This window comes from Anomaloglossus baeobatrachus, chromosome 9 (genome assembly GCF_048569485.1).
Source record: "Anomaloglossus baeobatrachus isolate aAnoBae1 chromosome 9, aAnoBae1.hap1, whole genome shotgun sequence".
Classification (NCBI taxonomy): Eukaryota; Metazoa; Chordata; class Amphibia; order Anura; family Aromobatidae; genus Anomaloglossus; species Anomaloglossus baeobatrachus.
This window is the reverse complement of record NC_134361.1, coordinates 189171787-189197851: the sequence shown is the minus strand read 5'-3', so window position 1 is coordinate 189197851 and position 26065 is coordinate 189171787. Positions and strand designations below refer to the sequence as shown.

At 44.3% G+C, this 26065-nt stretch overlaps 1 protein-coding gene across 2 annotated transcripts in view; it reads left to right on the top strand.

Annotated features, from left to right (window-relative positions):
* Nucleotides 1-26065, top strand: part of NR5A1 (nuclear receptor subfamily 5 group A member 1) — a 221402-nt gene that overhangs the window by 155566 nt on the left and 39771 nt on the right. For both annotated transcript variants that reach the window (XM_075322827.1, XM_075322828.1), the window contains exon 6: nucleotides 4160-4307. In XM_075322827.1, the coding sequence (XP_075178942.1) occupies nucleotides 4160-4307 (148 nt within the window). The remainder of the gene's footprint in view (nucleotides 1-4159; nucleotides 4308-26065) is intronic.

Sequence of the window (26065 nt, the reverse complement as noted above, 5' to 3'; positions counted from 1 at the left end):
ACAGGTTGTTCGTCGTTCCTGAGGCAGCACACATCGCTACGTGTGACACCCCAGGAACGACGAACAAAACCGTACCTGCGTCCTCCGGCAGCGAGGTGGGCGTCACTTTCCTGCTGCTGCTCTATGCCCCTCCGCTTCAATTGGACGGCTGCCGTGTGACCTCTTTGTGACGCCACACGAACCACCCCCTTAGAAAAGAGGCAGTTCGCTGGCCACAGCAATGTCGTTAGGCAGGTAAGTCCGTGTGACGGGGGACTAACGTTATTGTGCGCCACGGGCAACGATTTGCCCGTGACGTACAAACGACAGGGGCGGGTGCTTTCACGAGCGACATCGCTAGTGATGTCGCTGCGTGTATAGCCTCCTTTACAGTCGGCGGGAATCACTATGAATACCCCCCTAGCTATTATCTGTCTAAGAGTCAAATAGGTGGTTCTAATTGTTGATTGACACTGTATGTATGTATTTATGCACACTGACACAGAGAGGACTGTCAATCTCTGAATAGGACCACCCACTGGACTACTAAACCCAGAATGAGCAGGATTTTAGGTATACACATACCCATTTCTTCCCCCACAAACCTATATAATTTGCAAGTTGACAGGACAGTGTCTAAATGAGTCACTTGCATCCATGGGCACTAAGGGAGTTGAGATACAATACTAGACACCGACCGTACACCGGAGTGGCGCTATTTTTGTACATCTGTATCTGAATCCCTGGGCATGTTTCTTCCCATACTATGTGCTTACATAGAGTACAGATTTTAGCGAGTTCTTGAGTTGGATTTAAGGGGATTTTTAAGAATGGAACCAGATAGTAATCATTTTCAGTGTTTCTTTTGTAGGCATCATACATTTTCATCCTGATGTTCTCCTTTCTTTGCAGTAGCATTGAAAGTATGTTGAAATACATTCTTTGACCGAGTGTAAAGTGAAACACACAAAGGACAAAAATAAAAAAAATTCCAGATAATCCTTTTTTTTTTTCACTGTTTTGGCTCATAATAGAATTAAAACCTCAGAAATTCTCTGTCGCAGAAGCTCAGTCATGTTTACCTGTTTCTCATTGTCCTCTCTGTGTGTTTAAGACAAATGACTGCAGCAGGATCCTTCCCCCTGACAGGTCTGCAGTAATAATAATTAAAAAAACCTGGAGTGGGATCCCTCTATTTTTGATATCCAGCCAAGGTAAAGCAGACAGCTGAGGGGGCTGTAGGATGCAGTTGTCGGCTTTATCTGGGTTGGTTAATAAAAATAGGGGGGACCCCACTTCATTTTCTTATTTATTTTGTTCGCAGTAGTGTACAGGCATCTTCCCCATTCTGTTCACTGCATTTAAATGAGTTAAAAACACTAGAAACGCTGAAAGAATTGTCATTCTTAAGATTTAAAAAAAAATAATTGAAAATTCAAATCCTTAAGGAGAAAATAAGCAGCAAGTGCATGAAATTCCAGAAATCTTTGCCGGTACTGTAAGGCTATGAGCGCACGCGGAGTATTTGGTTATTTGGTTAATTTCTGCACCAAATCTGCATCTCCTGGCAGAAAAAAACGCATGTTTTTGCTTGTGTGTTTCATGCATTTCGGGTGGGAAAATGCTGGTAAAAATGCTGAAAAATTTAACATGCTGCAGTTTATTTTCTGCACCTAATGTGCAAGGGCAAAATAAACAACATGTGCACAACACTTCAAAATTCTCCTGGACTTTGCTGGCATAAGAATTTGCATGCAGGTTTGTGACAAAACTGCACCCAAAACGCATAAAAAAACCTCACACAAAAATGCAGTGTGTGCACATAGCCTAAGGGTATTTGTTTTTGACACATTTTTTATGTTTTTTGCCTTGTTTTTAATGGGTTTTTTTTGCATGCATTTTTCACTGCTTTCAATGGTGAAAAAGGTTGTGTGTATGCTGAGTATTTGGTTATTTTCTGCACAACATCTGCATCTCCTAACAGAAAAAAACTCGTTTTTGATACTTTTTTTTTGCATGCATTTGAGGGATAAAAAAGCAGGCACAAATGCTGAAAGAACTGACCACCTTCAGATTATTTTCTGCACCAAATCTGCTATGAAAAAAAATTCAAAGTGCACAACACTTCTCATTGACTTTGCTTGCAAAACTGCACTAAAATAAAAGCATAAAAAAATGCAATAAAAACGTACACAACCCACAACACTTCATCCTCTTTCTGAAGCCTGTGTGCATGATGCGGCTACGTCATACACACTCACCGGACCTGCGCAGGTGCACTACAGTACTTTGCTCTGCCCTGCTCAGGGCAGATCAAAGCGCGCCTGCTCAGGAACTGAATGCCGGCGAGTGTGTATGATGTCGGACCCGTCATGCACCGTGGCTACAGAAGAAGGAGGACGAAGATGGCCGAAAGAGGCAGCTCCGGCACCGGACAACGGAGACGCCCATTTGGCCCGCATCCACCGCAGAGCGTCCGTTAGGTAAGTATTTTAAAATGTTTTTTATGTTGTCACAGCGGCCTGGGCTCTTATATACAGCATGTTAGAATGCTGTATATAAGAGCCCGGTGGTGGTGACCGCAGCTTATACACCAAAAAAATGGTGACATGTTCCCTTTAAACTGGCATTTATGACCATGATCGTACTTGGAACAAGCTCTTCTCTGGTTGATGCAATTTCTGGTCGGGCAACGTTGGACTTATTTTGAGCTTAATTTAATGGTTATACTGGCCGGAGGAAAGAACTAAAAGACAAATAGAGAAATGTCATCTTGGCACAAACCACTGGCTGTGACACCCAGGCATTGACCAGAGAACATCCTGCCATAGCCCAATATCAACTTGATGTTACGCTCATCGCTGGTGATGAGGCAGCGAGCACGAGTGGATCCACTGGATCACAGGGGGAACCCAGGTTGACCCTGATGTGGGAGGGTCTTGACTAAGTGCCAACCAAAGCAGACACCAGGTGCCACTCTCAGGGCAGTGATCAAGATTGTGGAAGCTGAACTCCAGGACAAGAAAATACTCTGGTACGGACAGGCAAAGTCTCTAGTGCTGATAAGTGCAGGCGGGACGGCTGAGACAGACAGGTATGGTGGGGATAGCTGGTACTGGCAGAGTCTCTAGTACTGGCAAGTACAGCCTGAATGGATGAGGCAGACGGGACCACTAGGCGGACAGGGGGGTACAGAAGGCATGGCTTGGAAAGAGTGACCGGTACGGGAAGGAGGACAGAGGTACAAATAAAAGACTGTGACCAACGGGATTTGACAACTAGTTAGCTCACCAAACATGCACTAAGTAACTGATGATGTTGCCGAGGCACCTCCCCTAGTGGGAGAATGACTTAATCACTATCGGGATATAGCACAAATGACCTTTAAGAGCAGGGCAGACATGTAAGCACGCCCTAAGCACATTCCCGGTGGACCTGTGTGGTCTGGCCGCGGCAGTGAGTGTGCCTCTGCCCTGCAGGGACGCAGACTAAGCAGTGCAACGATGCCGTAGCTACACCTGAGTTAGGCCTATGTTATTGCACCCTCAACTTTGTGGTTACTATTTTAACTTGCTTACAGTTGCAGTACATAACATTCTTTTCTAAAGCCCCGGATGATAGGTTTCGTGTTTTGATGCTTTGGACTTGAATGGCTTGACACTTATGAAAAAAACATTCCAAATCAAAGCAAGTAATAGACATATTACACTTTATTCACCAGCAGACACTTTGAAGGCGTATATATGCAGTATAACTTTCCGCACATCTGTAATGCAGAAATACCTTGGAAACAGAAAAATGAAACATATGAACCAAGTAATGAGTGTTGGTGGATATGAGAGACTTTTCTTTCGAAAATGGAAAAAAAACTTCCAGCATTCATACAGTATTCCTAAATCACTTGTGTGGTGTTACTCCAATTATATTTCTTTCAAATGGGACTATATAAGGTTAAAAATACATGTTTGCTTTGTTTCAGAAATTATGTCACTCTTGTTCATGGGTTGTGGGATGCATCAAGGGTGGGTTTTTGAAAATAAGGACTTTTCATAGAACATAATTTAGGAAATGTACCTTGGTCCCATAGACCTCATTGGGTGCCGAAGCAACTACAAGGTTGTATGGAGATGTAATACAACTGTGTTCAAGGTCTCACGTTAGCCATTAATTTGCCTTTTAGATTGAAATGTCAACAATTTCAGCCCAAGCGGGATCCACGCTGAACAACTTGGTCATCAGAGCTCAAGATCTGGTCATTCTTCTACATTCCCTGCAGGTGGACAGACAAGAGTTTGTGTGCCTGAAATTTCTCATACTCTTCAGCCTCGGTGAGTACTATAGAATAATTGTAGCTCTTGTAAGTGGGAGATACTCAGGACAAAATCAAAAGTTTCTTCAGATTTGATATTTCCAAAAATCATAGAAACGTATTTCTGATTTTATTCCATTATGGTTGCCTTTTCTTAAGTTCTACTCCTATGTCTTGAGCCCTCAACACTTTGAATTTGCCCATGACAAATCTGAGATAATGATTGATGTAGTTATGTAGAAGACCAGGATGTTAAAAAAAAAAAGACCATGAGTATTCCTAATACCATGGATGTAGGTGTAGATGGTTCGGATGTAGAAATCACACCAAGGGTCTTGGGGCTTGAAGACAACGTTATTGTACAAGAACATCCACTATTATAAATGGTACATGAGGGATCCAGGAACTTCTAGTTGTACCTAAAGGCCACTTTACACACAACGACATCGCTAGCGATGTCGCTGGTGAAAGCACCCGCCCCCTTCGGTTGTGCGTCACGGGCAAATCGCTGCCCGTGGCGCACAACATCGTTAGTCCCTGCCACACATACTTACCTACCTAGCGACGTCGCTGTGGCCGGCGAACCGCCTCCTTTCTAAGGGGGAGGTTCGGTATCACAGCGGCGTCACTAAGTGGCCGCCCAATAGAAGCGGAGGGGCCGAAATGAGCGGTCTGAACATCCCGCCCACCTCCTTCCTTCTTCATTGCCGGCGGCCGAAGGTACGATGTTGTTCCTCGCTCCTGCGGTGTCACACATAGCGATGTGTGCTGCCGCAGGAACGACGAACAACCTGCGTCCTGCAACAGCAACGATATTTGAGATTAGAACGACGTGTCAACGATCAACAATATGGTGAGTGATTTTGATAGTTAACGGTCGTTCGTGCGTCTCACACGCAACAACGTCGCTAACGACGCCGGATGTGCGTCACAAATTCTGTGACCCCAACGACATCTCGTTAGCGATGTCGTTGTGTGTAAAGCCCCCTTTAGCCTTGCCTACAATTCCAGTGATATTGGTTCTAAGGCAATAATGAGTTTAGAAATATTGTATGGAGTAATGTGTGGTCCTTCTGCATTGTCGTGAATGATCAGACGAGATGAGTCAAAAATTCTTAGGCTAATGGTTTATCTACGAGTTTCAAAAGGATAAAACCATAGTGATGGGCGAATAGTAAGATATTCAGGTTCGCATTATTCGTACAGAATACCTAGTACTCTTCCAGTATTCATTGTGAATAACGAAACTATTGGAAGTCAACCTGAGTATTTTTCTTGACACTTTTCCCAGAAAAATGCTCCTGTTCCCCATTGATTTGCACTAAGTTCATTATTCGTAATGAATACCTGAATATTGCTAGCAAATTCGTCTCGATCTTCTAAAATTCAAAGCCTTTATTTAGTGCATATTAAAATTCATCCATGAAATAGTTCCACTAAAATTCTATAGATATAGCCAGGACACGTTTCGGACTCCATGTCCTCTTTGAGATAGACTAAGGACAGTCCGAAACACATCCTGGCTATATCTAAAGGTTTTAATAGACCTATTTGATGGATGAATTTCGATATGAACTAAATAAAGGCTTTGAATTTGAGAAGATCGCGACAAGTTTGCTAGATATCCTCCATCTCCTGCTTATCTGAGTGGCTTGCTAACCTATGCATGTCCGTGCACTGCTCAATCTGGATGGCCTACACAGGTTTGGGTGAGCTGGAACTTTCTTAATCTTTGAACATTACTAGGTATTCAAGATGAATAATCTGAACCTGAATATCCTACTATTCGCACATCACTATTTATAGTATTAGTGTCTTCTTATTTGGTATAGGGGCCTGGTATTTGGTATTGGACCCTATCCATTACCAGTGCCTGGGTGACTTTCCAACCTTTGTGCCCCTACAATTATGATTCTTATTGAATTTATCAAAATGTATTAACATTGGTTCACTACAAGGTCTCAAGAGATAATTTTCAACTTAGATTATTCTGGCTTTCTGACTAAAAGCTGAAAAAAAAAAAAGAATAAAAGTACTGTATCTCTCTAGATTTATCACTGTAGCACTGTGGGAGGACAGGGAGCTGATTACACAGCGCAGTCTAAACTGAGTCTATAGACAGTGTGTGATGGCTCACTCACTAAAAGTTAATTATCAAGACCCGGGCATTCACTTGTAATTTTATCAAGAACTTGAAAACAACACAAAGCAAATAATAATAAAAAACCACTTGGAAGAACAGTCCATGTCTCACACTGTAGTGAACGGTTGGTGAACTTGTGTACTTGTTATCTTCGTTACATGGGTTCACCTTTGAACTACAATGAAATGGAATTAGAAGAATGAAATTCGCAATATAAATTCTACATAACAACCCAAAACAAATTGAACAAAACTGTTGTTTGCACCATTTTTAACAGTTATAAAAAATGTCTAACAAATGAGGCAAAAAAGATGCAAAATGTGAAAATGTGCCAAATTTATTAACCGAGTGCACCTATTCTTTTGCAAAGGCCGATGTACTGTATGTAAGTTGTGAGACAATATAAAAAGGGGATGATTGACTAGAGGCCCGCATAAATATTAGATTAGGGTTCCCCAACTCCAGTTCCTCAAGTCCCACCAACAGTGCATTTTTCAGGATTTCCCTACTGTAGTATTGCATAGACTGCTGCAGCCCTTGATTTTTGTATGGAGATCCCCATGTAAAGTTGGGTTTATAATTAGGTACTATAGAGGTGGAAATGGGTTCCCTTACCTCTTGGGTCCTTGTATGGTGCACAGGTTGCACCAATGATTTATCTGCCTATGTGTGCAGTGATTGGAAATGTCTCTGCCTATCATAAGACATTTGGGCAATTATTAGTTAGTGTAAAAGTACCATCACACTCATTTGAGTCTACACAAGGCCTTGATCAACTCAGCCTGATCTTAAGTTGCTTCAAGCTATGCTACAGTTGGGTCACAGGTTTCCTGGTATGCAATCTTCTGACTCGCACTACCGCCAATGGCCTGAATTAATGACTCCTCTTTAGTAGGGGTTTTTCAAATTTCAGGAAAGTGAAGCCAAAACTCTCCACTATGCCTAATAAAGAAGAGCTAACTAAAGCGGGCTTTACACGCTACAATATATCTAACGAGATGTCGACGGGGTCATGTCGTAAGTGACGCACATCCAGCATCATTAGTGATATCGTAGCATGTGACAGCTATGAACGAGCAGAAATACTCACCTTCTCGTTCATCGCTGACACGTCGCTCATTTTCTAAAAATCGAACATCCTGTTGTTCATTGTTCTCGAGGCAGCACACATTGCTCCGTGTGACACCCCGGGAATGATGAACTGCAGCTTACCTGCATCCCGCCGGCAATGCGGAAGGAAGGAGGTGGGCGGGATGTTACGTCCTGCTCATCTCCGCCTGTCTGCTTCTATTGGCCGGCTGTTGTGTGACGTCGCTGTGACGCCGAACGGCCCTCCCCCTTCAGGAAGTGGATGTTCACCGCCCACAGCGGGGTCATTTGGAAGGTAAGTGTGTGTGACGGGGGGTTACAACATTGTGCGACACGGGCAAGAAATTGCCCGTGCCGCACAAACGATGGGGGCGGGTGCGATCGCAAATGCGATCGCACGATTAATTGTAACATGTAAATCAGGCTTTATTCAACATCCCTGCATTAACCTCAGCATTAGCGAGTGAGCCCAGTGATTACCTTCAGCAGTGATGTCCACTATTGACGCGACTTTAATGCTGCAGCCAAAACACCGAAATCTGAGCTGTGACGAAAAGTCAGCATAGCGCTCGGGGAGAGTGAATATGTGAATATCTTCTTTGGTATTTTAGAACATTTAGGGTTTGATACATCAAGACCACCATTGTTCATGCAGATCTTTGGTGAGGAGATAGACTGGAGTCAGGTGCTCCTGATTAAAGACTTCAGAGCATTGGACAAGAGGTGTACATCTCTCGATCACTGCTGGAGTAAGAGTTGTGGAGTTGTGAACACCACTGCCCATCATGAATTTGATGAGTGTCAGTCACCACACCCTTGTCCTGCCCAATCTCAACCCACCACTAGAGATGAGCGAACATGTGGAAGTTCGGCTTCACCGGGTCCAGACTTTAGATACAGTTCAGTTTGGGAGCCAGACTTGACCTGAACTTGATCCCGGAGCCCGAACCCTATTGGAAATCATTGATTGAGCAGTTCGGCGCTACACCCACATACAGCCATCCATAAACAGAGCATTTCCAAGGGACGGAGGGCAGGTTTTCTTTTTTTTGTGCACACTACATTCAAAAAATGTTGTTTTTTTTTTACCCCAAATGCGAGTTATTCAGAGACTGCAAGTGACTATATCTGGGCTGCGTACCGAGCATACCTGAGCACACCAATGCTCGATCAAGTGGTTAGCATACGTAAACCACCCAAACTCTGTACAAACCCTGAATTCTACAATTCGGGTTCACTCATCTCTGTCCACCACGTCAAAATTTTGGAGTACAACCTTTTCTTTGATGAATCGGGCTCTTATGCTCTACTTTCCTGTAAGTAGAAAACGCCTTTTATATATATATATATATATATATATATATATATATATATATATATATATATATTTTTTTTTTTTTTGCCCAAACAAGTTTTCAACACCCAAAATGTATTCAACTTATAGTCTACTTCAAAAGACCGGACCACGAGCAGTTCTGGGCGCATACTGCTAATCCCTGCCTAAATGTTCCAGCATCTAGAAGCATAGATAAAAGGATCTTTAGGAAAAGTACTTCTCAAGATCCTTTTATGATATGCTAATGAGGCCAGTGACTAGTCGCAAGGGAATGATTTTTCTCCAACTAGTCTTCCCTCTTAGCATGTTAGCATGCCCCTGTGGGTGTGCAAACATGCTATTGAATGCCCATTGGCCAGCGTCATCAGCGGTGACGCGAGTACCTGTGTCCGTTGTCTTTACCTCACATGTCGGGTTTAGGGTCAGTGCGCATAATCAGGAGTCCCGGCACTTCCAGTCTCCCTCTCTGATGCCGGGACGCATACACCTGGCTTCATAGTGCTCATGACCAGAACTGCGGCGACTTCTGACCATGTGCACTGACCCTAAGGGCAGCTTTGCACGTTGCGACATTGCACGTGCGATGTCGATGGGGTCAAATCGAAAGTGACGCACATCCGGCGTCGCAGTCGATATCGCAACGTGTAAAACCTTTTTGATACGATGAACGAGCGCAAAAGTGTCGTTATCGTATCATCGCTGCAGCCTCCGACATTTCCATAATGCCGATGGTGCGACAGGTACGATGTTGTTCCTCGCTCCAGCGGCAGCGCACATCGCTGTGTGTGAAGCTGCAGGAGCGAGGAACATCACCTTACCTGCCGCCCGGCTGCAATGAGAAGGACGGAGGTGGGCGGGATGTTTACATCCTGCTCATCTCCACCCCTCCGCTCCTATTGGCCGCCTGCCGTGTGACGTCGCTGTGACGCCGCACGGCCCGCCCCCCTAAGGAAGGAGGCGGTTCGCCGGCCAGAGGGACGTTGCACGGCAGGTAAGTGCGTGTGAAGCTGCCGTAGCGATATTAATCGCTACGGCAGCTTTCACTAGATATCGCACGTGCGACGGGGGCGGGACTATCGCTGCAGCATCGGTAACACATTGTTACCGATGTCGCAACGTGCAAAGCCCGCCTAAGCCTAGCATCTGAGGTGGTGACAATGGACACCGGTATGTATGTCACTGCTGATGTTGCCGGGCAATGCGCATTGAATAGCATAGAATCATAGAATGGTAAAGTTGGAAGCGACCTCAAGGGCTATCGGGTCCAACCCAGTACGAGTGCAGGTTTTCCTAAATCATCCCAGCTATATGTTTATCTAGTTTTCGCATGAAGATTTCCATTGATGGAGAACTCACTACCTCTCGTAGTGGAACGTGGGCGTGCTAACATGCTAAGAGGGCGGACTAGTCGGGGAAAGTAACACCTTTGCGACCAGTCCCTGCGCTCATTAGCATATCATAAAGGATCTTTAGAAATACTTTTTCTAAAGCTATCTTTATCTATGCTACTGGATACAGGGACAGTTAGGCAGGGATTAGAAATACGCACCCGGAACTGCTCATGGTTCTGGGTGTATAGGGTACCTGGCAGGTTCACTTTAAAGAGGAATGCCGCCATCATGCCTAGCCATTTTGTATGCCTATAAAATGGTATCGGTCATCCTTCGGTCATTTTGTTCATCGTGCTCACCATTATTATTTACATTGCCAGAATGGGAACTGTATCTCAAGCACAGCTGTGCCTTTAAGGTAAATATTTGCTAGTGGTACTTGCGGTGCAGGAAGACACCGAAGCAGGAGCTGAATTTTTGTTCCAAAATAGACCATGTTTGCATCACTGTGTCCAAATCTGATTGCGAAGGGAACCGCAGATACCGTGTCGGCACAACATTGCTGTTGATACTCGTCTCGGAATTAGAGCAGCAGATAGATTGCCGAATGTACGTCACACGGGTTCTATTAAGCCTGTCACTCCACGGGAACAAGAGATTTCTCATCGCCGCACAGTCTCTGGCCAATCCTGCTTAGACTATTTCACGCGTTTGTTTGTCTCTTAGACAAAATAGAATGAGATGGTTCAGGTCAAGTGGTATAAGGGTAAAGGATGGAAAATTTTCGCAGCTCCATTAAAAACTAGTGTGTGCTATCCATTCATTCTGCTTGTTGAGTTCATTGCTTAATTCTATCATTTAGGTTCAAGTGGATTATAGAGATCGCAATTAAAGCTTTCACTTTTAGCGCCTTCTATTGTTTTCAAGAAGACTACATTAATCTTTGGACAACAAATTTAATTAAATACATTATATTCCCAATCTTGTACTGGCAACCTGTATCATACTCCAGAGCTGCATTCCTAATTCTGCATGTTGCCAGACTTGAATCTCTATGTTACGCGAATATCTGTAAATCTGGTGAATCTGTAATGTCTAATCACTACACCAGGCATTAAATGGTGATAAAATGTAAAGATTTATTGAGTTTTGGATCACCTTTTACGATAAGAAAAGCCCAACAGACTGTTCTCCTTATGGCCCCCTTCACACATCAGTGATTCCGGTACATATGATGTGATCAGTCTGACACATACCGGAGAAAATACGTGTTTTTAATAAAATTATTTTCTATACTCGCCTGTCTCCAACCCTGCTATCTTCGGCACTGCTGTCACTTACTTCTGGGCCCGCTCATTATGCTCATGCATATTCACTGCACCGCGGCATTGGATATATCAGCATTGTGGACAGGTGAGTAAAAAGTTTCTGTTCTCCGTGTGCTATCACAGATGGCATACGGAGAACACACCTGTGCCAAAATCACAACACACGGATGGACCATATATACCTTAAACACGGCCGTGAAAAACACAACCGTGTTTCACCGACGTGTGAAGGGGCCTATGACAGCATTTGGTTCTGGCACAGCATACTAGATTGTGTTATGAGCGGAAGAAGTGGCACAGTTGTTAGCAAAAATGTTAGAAATTACTGTCAACAACCTCAGTAATTGTTATCAATAACAAGCAGAATTGTGAATGCAGCTCCGGCCATAATGCAGGTTTTTCGCTCTGGAATAGCGAAAAATAAGAAAAGCCGTAGATAATTATCGGTAACTATATTGTATCACTTATACAGTGCCTACAAGTAGTATTCAACCCCCTGCAGATTTAGCAGGTTTACACATTCGGAATTAACTTGGCATTGTGACATTTGGACTGTAGATCAGCCTGGAAGTGTGAAATGCACTGCAGCAAAAAAGAATGTTATTTCTTTTTTAATTTTTTTTTTTAAATTGTGAAAAGTTTATTCAGAGCGTCATTTATTATTCAACCCCTCAAACCACAAGAATTCTGTTTGGTTCCCCTAAAGTATTAAGAAGTATTTCAGGCACAAAGAACAATGAGCTTCACATGTTTGGATTAATTATCTCTTTTTCCAGCCTTTTCTGACTAATTAAGACCCTCCCCAAACTTGTGAACAGCACTCATACTTGGTCAACATGGGAAAGACAAAGGAGCATTCCAAGGCCATCAGAGACAAGATCGTGGAGGGTCACAAGGCTGGCAAGTGGTACAAAACCCTTTCCAAGGAGTTGGCCCTACCTGTCTCCACTGTTGGGAGCATCATCCGGAAGTGGAAGGCTTATGGAACTACTGTTAGCCTTCCACGGCCTGGACAGCCTTTGAAAGTTTCCACCCGTGCCGAGGCCAGGCTTGTCCGAAGAGTCAAGGCTAATCCAAGGACAACAAAGAAGGAGCTCCGGGAAGATCTCATGGCAGTGGGGACATTGGTTTCAGTCAATACCATAAGTAACGTACTCCACCGCAATGGTCTCCGTTCCAGACGAGCCCGTAAGGTACCTTTACTTTCAAAGCGTCATGTTAAGGCTCATCTACAGTTTGCTCATGATCACTTGGAGGACTCTGAGACAGACTGGTTCAAGGTTCTCTGGTCTGATGAGACCAAGATCGAGATCTTTGGTGCCAACCACACACGTGACGTTTGGAGACTGGATGGCACTGCATACGACCCCAAGAATACCATCCCTACAGTCAAGCATGGTGGTGGCAGCATCATGCTGTGGGGCTGTTTCTCAGCCAAGGGGCTTGGCCATCTGGTCTGCATCCATGGGAAGATGGATAGTACGGCCTACCTGGAGATTTTGGCCAAGAACCTCCGCTCCTCCATCAAGGATCTTAAGATGGGTCGTCATTTCATCTTCCAACAAGACAACGACCCAAAGCACACAGCCAAGAAAACCAAGGCCTGGTTCAAGAGGGAAAAAATCAAGGTGTTGCAGTGGCCTAGTCAGTCTCCTGACCTTAACCCAATTGAAAACTTGTGGAAGGAGCTCAAGATTAAAGTCCACATGAGACACCCAAAGAACCTAGATAACATGGAGAAGATCTGCATGGAGGAGTGGGCCAAGATAACTCCAGAGACCTGTGCCGGCCTGATCAGGTCTTATAAAAGACGATTATTAGCTGTAATTGCAAACAAGGGTTATTCCACAAAATATTAAACCTAGGGGTTCAATAATAATTGACCCACACTTTTATGTTGAACATTTATTAAAATTTAACTGAGCAACATAACTTGTTGGTTTGTAAGATTTATGCATCTGTTAATAAATCCTGCTCTTGTTTGAAGTTTGCAGGCTCTAACTTATTTGCATCTTATCAAACCTGCTAAATCTGCAGGGGGTTGAATACTACTTGTAGGCACTGTATCTAAACTAGGCAATGATGTTGAAAGATATGGATGTACTGCTGGTGCCTGTTTTCTGATATTGGATATTACCTTATAATATATTGTATGCTTTAGGATATGCAGCACCAGCAAACTCAGAATTTTCCATTGCAGAACCAGTGAGTTTCTACAGGTTGTATAAAATGCTAGTCTTCATGTATCGGGCCTTATCTTTTGCCTATTTTCCAAAATCTCCCAATATTGCATATTACCTTATAATATATGTTATGCTTTAGGATATGCAATGCCAGCAAATACAGAAATTTCCATTGCAGAACCAGTGAGTTTTCTACAAATTGTATAAAATGCTAGTCTTCATGTATCGGGCCTTATCTTTTGCCTATTTTCCAAAATCTCCCAATATTCGATATTATCTTATAATATAATATATTCTATGCTTTAGAATATGCAGCGCCAGCAAACTTAGAATTTTGCATTGCAGAACCAGTGTGCTTTCTACAACCTGTATAAAATGCTAGTCTTCATGTATCGGGCTTTACCTTTTGCCTGTTTTCCAAAATCTACCAATATTGGATACTACCTTATAATATAATATATTCTATGCTTTAGAATATGCAGCGCCAGCAAACTTAGAATTTTGCATTGCAGAACCAGTATGTTTTTTACAATCTGTATAAAATTCTAGTCTGCATGTATCGGGCCTTGTCTTTTATCTGATTTCCAAAATCTCCCAATACTGGATATTAACTTTATAATATATTTTTATGCTTTAGAGTATGCAGCACCAACAAACTCAGAATTTTGCATTGCAGAACCAGTTAGTTTTCTACAACCTGAATAAAATGCTAGTCTTCATGTATCTGGCCTTATCTTTTGTCTGTTTTCCAAAATCTCCTATTATTGGATATTACCTTATAATATATTTTATGCTTTATAATATGCAGCAATCTCACGGTTTTGCATTGCAGAACCAATTAGTTTTCTACAACCTGTATAAGATGCTAGTCTTCATGTATCAGGCCAGATATTTTCCCTGTAGGAGCAACTGCCAATAAAATGAGCAGCTAGCTGCAAAATTATGTAAATATTATTGGGGTCTGCATGGTAAAGCTGGTTACAGTTAACAATATCTAATGTTCAGGATGTAAGATATCTGATGTCAAGAGTAAGGGGTACTTTGCACGTTGCGACATCGCTACTGCGATATCGTCGGGGTCAAATCGAAAGTGACGCACATCCGGCGCCGGTAACAACGTCGCAACGTGTAAAGCCTAGATGCGCCGATAAACGATCGCAAAAGCGTTGAAAATCGGTGCTCTGTGTAGTGTCGGTCATTTTCATAATGTCGCACCAATAGGAGATACGATGTTGTTCCTCGTTACTGCGGCAGCATACATCGCTGTGTGTGAAGCTGCAGGAGCGAGGAACATCTCCTTACCTGTCTGCACCGGCTATGCGGAAGGAAGGAGGTGGGCGGGATGTTTACGTCCCGCTTATCTCCACCCCTCCGCTTCTATTGGCCGCCTGGCGTGTGACGTCGCTGTGACGTCGCATGACCCGCCCCCTTAAGAAGGAGGCGGGTCGCCGGCCAGAGCGACGTCGCAGGGCAGTTAAGTGCGTGTGAAGCTGCCGTAGCGATAATGTTCGCTACGGCAGGTATCACAAGATATTGCATGTGCGACGGGGGCAGGGACTATCGCGCTCGGCATCGCAAGCATCGGCTAGCGATGTCGCAGTGTGCAAAGTACCCCTAAGTGTTTGAAATTAATATGAAAGATAACATTCCGATTACTGGGAGCCCCATCTGAATGGAGCAGACATTGGTAAAATTCCTGTCATCTTCCCCTCTGAAGAGGCTATTTGCAAAGTTAAATTCCCAGAAAAGCATTGCATGTGTCATGCTCAGAGTGGGTGAAGTCCGAATACACGGCATGACCGTTGTGATCAGACCTATGATTGTCTGGCGCACTACAAAAACACCACGTACAAAAGGGGACACCGGGGACACTTTAAAAATGGTGGGCCCTAGCGCTAGGGAGAGGGAAGATGGGACACCTCCTGCACTGACCTGCACTCCCTAGGCAGCCCTATACTGGCTCATTCAACCTGTCGCCAAGCCGGATACCTTGAACCCTAGCAAGCCCTGCGATTAACCTTAGCTAGTGAGCTGACCTGCGAGGACCACTAGTGCAATCACTGCACTAATACAACATGAAGGGTAGGAAGACAAACAGGGGGAAAAAAGAATACAAACACCAACTCCCCGGCTGCAGCCAGACTCCAAGGCAGCAGACAAATGGGCTAAGGTTAGAACCCCAGGAGCTTCTTCCACCTAGGTGGCCAAGGCAGAATGGAATCTATCAACAGCAAAGGTTGATTGGTATTGCCACTATTTGAAGGTGGTCGGCGTGGCAACAGAGAGGCAGCAACTGACATGGACTGCTAGAAAGCTGCTGGCAACAAAACTGACATTAACCCTTAATACACCTAAGGAAAGGAAAACACCTTTAATTTCCAGAGTCTTACAAAGCTAAGTGAGACTCAGAGCCCAAAGCTGTCACAAATTTAATATCGGAAGACGTGTAACGCCTGCCTGGATCCACAGACTCAGATGGGCTGTAAAGGGGAGGCTAGAGGGAAGCCACTCACCAAGTAGGACCCCCAGAACCCTGAAACCCTTTAACCCCTATACAGGGATTTGGAATTACACAGGACCCTGGAGATCACTACCTGTGGAAGGCTGCAGTCCGATGAGAGTAGTAGTCAGGCAGGGTCAAACCAGGAATTGCGGAACAGGGACAGAATCGGCAGGCAGTGACGTAGTCAGCAAACGTAGCAGAGGTCAGATCCGGGTCGGGCAGCAAGGTACAAAAACAGTAGGCAGAAGGGTAGTCAAAAACACGCAGAAGTCAACACAGGAATCACCAACAGAATAGGACGTAACAGGAGCCAGGAAAATCAGAACTATATCTGGCAGTGATCATGTGACGGGGGGGGGGGAATAAGAAGGGCGTGGTGTCTTCCCATTGGCTGTAGATGAACGCTGGCAACTTCAGCTGGAAGACACATGCCACCCACAGTCAGCCAGCGGTACTGCAGATCCCAAGCTAACCCAGCCCAGTGGATGATCGGAGCCTGCGCCCGCTGGTATCGACGTCTCTCCCATCACCAGCACCATCCACGGCAGGAACACGGCGTCGCCTGGCCATCGGAGCAGAAGTCGCTGGAGCAGACTCCGGCGGTGACATAACAAGACGTCTGTGACAGTGTGGCATACAAGTCTCGTTTTGCTGATTTGCAATTTAAGGATTAAATTAACACTCAAAAAGAAATCCCTATATTAAAAGATCACTTTACTTTATTAAGTACAGTATGCCTTAAAATTATCCAACCTGTAAATGCAAAAATAGTGCACAAACCAAAAACAATTCAGAGAGGACGGACTTCCTATGAAATTGGCTTTTTAGTGTTTTTAGGGCAAAAATGTGATGATGATGATGATGATAAATTTGGCACATATTTTCTGGCACCCTCAACATCCACAGCTTGTATGTTCTACCTGCATTTGTGGGGTTTCTATAGGGTACTCCAGTTTTCTGTGCCAAATTCAGATAGGTTTGACTGCCTGTAAAAGTGGCTGCTTAGTGTTTCCAAGAGAGGGCATTTATTGTGTGCTCTATGGAGGGCAAAAACGTGATGATGAATTTGACACATTTTCTGGCATCTGTAGCTAATAGTAAATCAATATCCACAGCTTGTATGTTCTACCTATATTTATGGGGGGTTTTATCGGGTTCTCCAGTTTTCTGCACCAGTCCCAAAAATTTAGATAGTTTGATTTCCTACAAAAATGGCTGTTTAGTGTTTCCAAGAGAGGGAATTTATTGTAAGCGCTAGTGAGGGCAAAAACGTGATGATGATGAATTCGGCACATATCTTCTGGCAGCTGCAGCTTAGTAAATGAACATCTGTAACTTATTTGGTCTACCTGTATTTATGGGGGTTTCTATTAGGAACTCCAGTTTTCTGCACCAGTCCCAAAAATTCAGATAGCTTTGACTTCCTACAAAAATGGCTGTTTAGTGTTTCCAAGAGAGGAAATTTATTGTGCGCTCTAGTGAGGGCAAAAACATGATGATGAATTCGGCACAGCTTCTACCTGTATTTATGGGGGTTTCAATCGTGTACTTCAGTTTTCTGCACCAAATTCAGATAGCTTTGACTTCCTATGAAAGCTGTTTAGTGTTTCCAAGAGGGATTCAAATAGATCGTGTCAATGCTTTACCAATTCAATAATAAGCCAGCCAAGCAAAAGTATAGAAAAAGGTGGTGACGATTAAAACGTAGCTTTTAATAGCCTGTAATAAAATTTAGAACCACACAACAAGAATTGGTTGTAAATCCAACCATAAAATAATTAGGGCACAAGTCAGGCTCCTAACATTATAGAGATAGGACAAACGGAGACGGAAGGGAATACCCCCACCGTGACCACACTCGTAAAAGCGACAACTAGATTATTACGAGTGTCACACAAAATTGCACACCAATATGTACTGCACTTTGATCCACAGAATAGTACTGGGCTTTAGTCTGCAGTATTAAACATAGTTACCGGAACCTTTAGTCCGGTCCCACTATAATGATACAGAAATAAAACTGTTGTCCTATAGAGGGGGGGGCGGACTCAGCCTCACAATACCCCTCAAAGTGGCAACAATCTGACCTTAATGAAGTTCTGAGACCTCACGACGCGTTTCTTAATTTACTTAGTCATCAGGGGACTGTGGTCAAGAAACAAAGGCTGCAAAAAATGGACAGAGAACGTTGTCAGAATCAAACCAAAAAGGAGGATTACAAAAAAATCCCAGCTTAAACACAGAGAGCATGTCCCTACCTTCAGTATCATATGGGCTTCCTGCATGGTGTGTCAGGTCATGGCATCCAGCACAGTGCTTTAAAAGTGCCGCCCTTAAATAACCTGTGGGCGTTGTGGCCCATACAAGGCCCCGCCCAGGGGTGTATTCCTCCATCAGCAGTGGAGGGCGCTGCCTGGGTACCGCCCATAGGTGCCATAACATAGTAATACCCAATCTGGAGCAAGCAGGTTAACGCCCACTACAGTCTAGCTCCAATCTCCAAGCTGCTACAGGTGAGCAGCATCCAACCACCAGTTATCCCACTAGGGTGCTGACGCCCACACCTCTCTCCCTATCACTGTGCTCTGCAGCACGCCCACATCCCGGCGTCACAGAGCTTCTCCCCTTGACCCGGCGCTCAGTAAAACTGAACGCCCACACACTCACGTCACCGCGGGACAGGCCCCTGCTAACATCACATGCAGGGCGGCGCCTCAGAATGCCATCCAGCTGGACGCGTGTGTGACTCCCTCGGATGGAGCTGGGCTGACGTCATCAAGGGTCCGCCCATCACCGCATCACTGACCGCATCACGACCGTTCCTATCATGGGAACACAAAGCCACGCCTACCCCTGCGTCATCTGTTTATGCAGGAGCGCACGTCCACCAAAACAAGGGGTAGGGGAATGCCCACAGTCAGAGGGTATCCACAAGGATACCATGATACCCCCCAAAAGAAGGGTGCAATACCTTATGATGGGTGGCGATCACCTCAGAAACGGAGGTGCCCACCCACGTAGATGGACAGAAGAGTGGGTTAGATCTGTATGAACTAATCAGTTTAAGTTAATAATATATCACAAATATCATAAAAAGATGAGCAGCATGGACACCAAACTGTCAGTATCCAAGGTGCCCATCCTCCAGCTGAAGGGGAGCCGCAAATTGATGACAGTGGAGAAATACTAGGGGACGGGGGGGAGGGAGATGATACGAGAGGGGGAGGGAGGAGAAGAGGGGGTATGGGGTAAGAATAGGGATAAGTCATATGGAGCTCAGAGTATAGATACTGAGAAATAAGTCATTGCTGGAATCAATAAAAGTCCCAAAAAATTCCTCATAGGTAATGAGAGGAAACAAAGGGGACACATTGATTGGATTAAGGCTGTCTCCCACAAAAGACACAAGTAACCCAGGAAAATGAACACAGAGTGACATATCCAAGGGAAAGCATTTTTTTAGTATATATAGTCAAGCTGCCAAAAAAAGGAAAAGAATGATGGAAAAAATGAAAAAATAATGAAAAAAATGATGAAAAAAATTATGAAAAAAACGGGAGCAAAGGAACGCAGACATGGCGAGGCAGAGGGGCGATGGAATATAAACTAGTCATCCCTGAGAACACCCTATCCTTTCCCCTACCTACCAACGGAGTGTAACAACACCATAAGGTACCGGGTGCCCCCGTTCCACGGCGGCTAGCCCTCAAGACCCTATAATGCCCTAATGATCACAGAAAACAACTGAATGTCAAAGTCTCATTAAGGCCTAATGGTGTTTGAGTTTTAAGTGTGTAAATCCATCTACACTCACGTTGGATAATCCTTCGATCTCAATCCCCACCTCTGACTGGGTAGTTGATGAGATCGATACCCATGAAGGTCAGGCCCGAAACATTCCCATTGTGCATGGTTTCCATATGTTTGGCCAGAGGGGTGTCTCTTTTGTTGGCTACGTCTCTAAGGTGTTCACCGACCCTTCTCCTAAACTCCCTGCTTGTCTTTCCCACATACTCGAGGCCACAGATACATCTGGCTTTATAGATGACCCCTCTGGAACGACAGTTAATAAAGGCTCTAATGTGGAAAGAGTCCCCTGTAACTGAGCTGGAGAAGGTTTTCCCGGTCTGTATATGTGGGCAGGCGATACAGCCACTACATCTAAAACAACCCTTGACATCTGAATGTAGCCAACTATTCTCTCATGGACGGACAAAGTGGCTATGAACCACCCGGTCCCCAATAGAGCGGCCCCTTCTATAGGTACATTTGGGATATGTTCCGACTGCATCGCCAATGTCCGCGTCCATTTGCAAAATGGGCCAGTGCCTCTCAAGAATCCGACGCATCTCCGCAGAACAATTAGTGTATGTGGAGATAAACCGGAATTTACCCTCAGCCATCTCATTCTTTTTGGCAGAGGGAACTAAGAGGCTGGCTCTCTCTCTCAATTGCGCTGACTGAAAGGCCTGGGAGAGGACGTGATCAGGATAGCCTCTCTCTAAAGTGGTTACGTAGGTCCTCCGCTTGTCTCGTGAAACATAGGGAGTTGGAACAATTCCGTCGTGCCCTCAAGTACTGACCCTTCAGAAAGCCAGCCTTGAGGGGTCTCGGATGGTTACTCTCCCAGCGCAAGAGCGAATTAGAGGAGGTTGGTTTACGGAAGGTACTGGTTATCAGAGTCCCATCAACATTCTTGGTGACCAAAATGTCCAGAAAAGAAATTTCCTTCTCTTCACTTTGTGCGGTGAAATGAAGACCAAGGGGGTTGTGGTTAATCCCGGAGACAAACTGCAAAAAGGTCTCCTTTGTGCCCCGCCACAGTACGAACACGTCGTCGATGTAGCGGGTCCACAACACGATCCTGTCCAGATCAAAAGGGGAATCTTCCCCAAAGATAAGGTTCTCCTCCCACCAACCCAGAAGCAAGTTGGCATAAGAGGGCGCACATGGACAACCCATGGCGGTGCCTCTGAGTTGGTGGAAAAAGAACCCATCAAAGAGAAAGAAATTTCTCGTGAGCCAGAAGCGGAGCAGCTTGATCAACCACAAGTTATGTCTGGTAAGATGACAGCCTCATCCCTTCAGGAAGTATTCCACCGCTCTTAATCCATCACTGTGTACAATGGAAGAATAAAGAGCTTCCACATCAATCGAACACAGTATGGTTTGATCGTCAAGTTCCACACCCTCAATCTTCCTCAGAAAATCTGTGGAATCGAGAGTGAAGGAATTGAGGGCGCTCACGAATGGTTTTAAAACCTGATCGAGGTAGGTACCGATATTTTGACAAAGGCCTCCCACCCCGGAGACTATAGGTCTACCTTTGAGGGGCGTGAGGCCTTTGTGGACCTTTGGAAGGCAGTAGAACGTGGCCAGAGTTGGATGCGATGGAAATAAGAAATCAAATTCATTCTTGTCTATAAGCTTTTCTTGTAATCCCTCTGTTAATATTTCTTTGAGTTCTAATTTGAACTCATTGAGAGGGTTACTCGACAGTTTCTTGTAATTATTACTGTCTTTCAGAATGGTAAGACAAATACTCTTGTATTGCTCAACATCCAACACCACCACGTTACCGCCTTTATCAGAGCTCTTTATGACGATTGAACGATCCTGTTCCAGGGTCAGTAGTGCTGTCATCTCCAGTTTATTCAAATTAAACATCTTTCGTTTCTTTTTGTGGGCCAACACTTCCAGGCCCTTAGAGACCTGTTCCACGAATACATCAATAGACATCGTAGACTGGTCAAACAAATTAGGAGGCATACGGGTGCTCTTGTTCTTCAGAGATGTAAACTGACCCTCGCCACAAAGATTTGGGTCGGGGTCTGATAGATTGTAGAGTAAGCGTATATCCCCCAGAAGTTCCTCAGGCACTCCCAACTCCTTACTCATGCGTTTCTCCTCTTTTACAAAATGTTTGTGCCACCTCAGCTTCCTGGCAAAGAGGTGTAAGTCCTTTATGCCATCAAAAAGCTGGAAGTCTGAGGTGGACACAAACGAGAGGCCTTTGCTCAGTACGCACATCTCTTCAGGAGTGAGAGTTCGTGAAGACAAATTCAGGACCTGTGGTTGTCCGTCTGATTGGACGGACGTGAGTGGCTCCTCAGATAATAACCTTGGTCTAAAAAACGTGCCCCCAAGGTGTCGTTTTGGTAGCCCCTGCCTCTACCTCTTTATGGTATTTATGGGGGTTTCTATTGGATACTCCAGTTTTTGCACCCCTCCCAAAAATTCAGATAGGTTTGATTTCCTATGAAATTGCGTATTTAGTGTTTGAAAGAGAGGGAATTTGTGAGCTCTAGTTAGGGCAAAAACATGATGCTGATACATTTGGTACATATTTTCTGGCACCTGTAGCTAATAGTAAATCAACATCCACAGCTTGTATGTTCTACCTGTATTTATGAGGGTTTCTATCGGGTACTCCAGTTTTAGCTCTTAATTCAGATAGCTTTGACTCCCTACAAATTTGGCTGTATAGTGTTTCCAAGAGAGGGAATTTATTGTGAGCTCTAGTGAGGGCAAAAACGTGATGATAAATTTGTACATTTTCTGGCACCTGTAGCTTAGTAAATCAGCATCTGTAGCTTGTATGGTATACCTATATTTATGAGGGTTTCTATTGGGTAGTCCAGTTTTCTGCACCACTGCCAAAAATTCAGATTGTTTGACTTCCTACAAAATTGGCTGTATAGTGTTTCCAAGAGAGGGAATTTATTGTGAGCTCCAGTGAGGGCAAAATCGTGATGATTAATTTGGTACATTTTCTGGCACCTGTAGCTTAGTAAATCAGCATCCGCAGCTTGTATGGTCTACCTGTATTTATGGGGGTTTCTATTGGATTCTCCAGTTTTCTGCACCAGTTCCAAAAAGTCAGATAGGTTTGACGTCCTATGAAATTGGCTGTTTAGTGTTTCCAAGAGAGGGAATTTATTGTGAGCGCTAGTGAGAGCAAAAATGTGATGATGATGAATTTGGCAAATATTTTCTGGCACCTGTAGCTAATAGTAAATCAACATCTACAGCTTGTATGTTCTACCTGTATTTATGGGGGTTTCAATCGAGTACTTCAGTTTTCTGCACCAAATTCAGATAGGTTTGACTTCCTATGATATTGGGTATTTAGTGTTTGAAAGAGAGGGAATGTAATGTGAGCTCCAATGAGGGCAAACATACGATGATGAATTTGGCAAATATTTTCTGGCACCTGTAGCTAATAGTAAATCAGCATCTGTAGCTTGTATGGTCTACCTGTATTTATGAGGGTTTCTATCGGGTACTCCAGGTTTCTGCACCAGTCCCAAAAATACTGAGCTCTAGTGAGAGCAAAAATATGATGATTAATTCGGCACATATTTTCTGGCACCTGTAGCTAATAGTAAATCAACATCGGCAGCTTTTATGTTCTACCTGTATTTATGGGGGTTTCTAGCGGGTACTCCAGGTTTCTGCCCCAAAAATTTAGATATGTTTGACATCCTATAAAATTGGCTGTTTAGTGTTTCTGAGAAAGGGCATTTATTGTAAGGGAAAAATTGGGATAATGATGATCTCTGTATAACGCAATAAATAGGTTACTGTATAGTTAGATGCATTATATAGACCATAGATGGGTATGGCCAAGAGATATTTTTCTTAGTAATGTGCTAATTTAATTTCTTCTAACTGCTGAGTACCGAACATATCTGCTACTAAACTATTATCTCCGTCAGTCAATTGCTGATAACATGGTCGTCAGTGTATCTGAGAATTTCTGGGTAATTTCTCCAGCAGATTATAGTTTTTATCAGTGCAATTAACTGGATACTTAACTTTTAACTCTGTAAATTTATAGCCAATAGTGACTTTTTTTTTTTTTTAAAGGGGCAGAGCAATTCTGCCATTTTTTTTTTAAATACTTTTGCCATAAAATAACATTACATTATTTACTATATGCTTTGCTGTGATTACATCAGTTATGTTTATGGATATTTTTCCAATTTTGTTATTTTTATTTGCATTTAAAAAAAAAAAAAAAATTAGATCCTACATGGATGACATAGTGAGGGCAACACAGCAAAATAAAAAAAAAATAAAAAAATATTGGTTTGTGTTTAATATTTTTTTATTAATATTTTATTTTTGATCAATTATTCTTTTCATTTTATCAAACGGCTGTTTGTCAAGATTTTTTATTTTTGTAGACATAGGTTGTAATAAAATAACAAATGAAGAAATCCTTCCCTCCGATCACCCCGGCTCCACCGTTCCATTGATTGATTGTTCCAGTCACCTGACCGCTGCAGCTAGTCATAGGCTTCAGCCATCCTGTGACACCTGGACTATGCAGTTGTTGGTTCTGGAGCCTACCAATCTATGGGAGTAACAGGAGGTGATTATGCCTCCCGTTATAATTTTATGAATACCAGGAGCATATTTAGTTGTGGATTTAAAACATGGACCACAGGTGAATGTACACTGCATAAAGAAAAAGCACAGCAAGAATACAGAGGATCAAAAACTCACTGTGGGCGCACAGCCTAAAAGTTAGGAAACACATAGTGTATAGCGTCCTTCGGAATCTAACCTTATCTAACCTTCCCCAGTCCTTTATATACTCCCACACAAAAATATTCTCCTAGTGAAGCTTCGTACTGTTCCTACATAGTACAGTGTCACTTTCATGTTCCTCCTCCCCAGAGTATGATGTTTCCACATTGCCTCCCACACCCACAGTATGATGTCCCTACAGTGCCCCTACACACAGTATGATGTCCCTACAGTGCCCCAAACAATAGTTTAATGTTCCTATAGTGTCCCCCACACACAGTATGATGACCCTACAGTGCCCCTACACACAGTATTATGTCCCTACTGTGCTCCTGTGGCGCCCCTGACCTGGTCAGGCACCACTGAGTACTGCACCCATGCTGGGGACAGTACAACACAGGTAATCCAGAAGGCTGACCGAGGTGTGACTACACAGGCGCATAGTGATCAGGTCTCACACATGTACCTTTGAGAGGACCCCTGGGGATCCCAGGAGGGGGCGAAGCCTGAGCGAAGCCTCCATCTCCACTCAAGGGGTGTGGTAGAGAGCCTGGTTGCTAGGTGGCGTAGGCAGGCACAAAAGGGAAAAGAGGAAGGAGGAGGAGAGGGGCAGTCTGAAGCAGAGTGTGGAGGAGTGAGGAGCATGGAAGTGGAGCTCAGACAGGAGCAGCAGTGCAGGTCCCACGAGTGAGCCGGTTTAGTGTGCAGCTCAGGGAAAGCAGACGTGAGGAGCAGACCCTGGAGCTGTGGCAGTCTAACAGCGTCCGCGCAGTGACTACCGACGGGGGAGAACGGTCACCTGGGAGTGCTACCCGAAATCCACACACAGCTAAAGAGAGAGCAACGGAGTGGAAAGTAAGGAGACTGTCAGGGAGAACCAGGCCCAAACGGGTAGCAGGTCCCAGTGCAGGGATAGATTCACCTTTCCTTTGCCAAACCTGCATGAGGGGGCACTTTACACCCCCAAGACAACACTACAGAGTCCGCAGCCACGTAGCCACAGTTAGGGCCCATAGTTCACAGGAGGCAAGCAGCCGGAGTGTCCTGGTCCAGGCTACAAGCAAACGGGCCAAAAAGAAGGGGAGAGAGGCGCCAGCAACTTCCCTGGGTGACCCCCATAGGGACTAAAAGTCGGGGTTACCCCAAAACGTAAAGGGCTAAGGAAGGCGAGTCGGTAGCCACCCTCATCAGTCAGCCTAAAGGACACCTGGTTCCAGCCTGGTTCATCCCAGCTACGCCCGGGTTACTCACCCTGCCACCATCAGTGAGTAAAACCCCTGAAAGACATCCTGCTTGTGCGTGTGAGTCATTCTGCGACTTGTAGTTCCA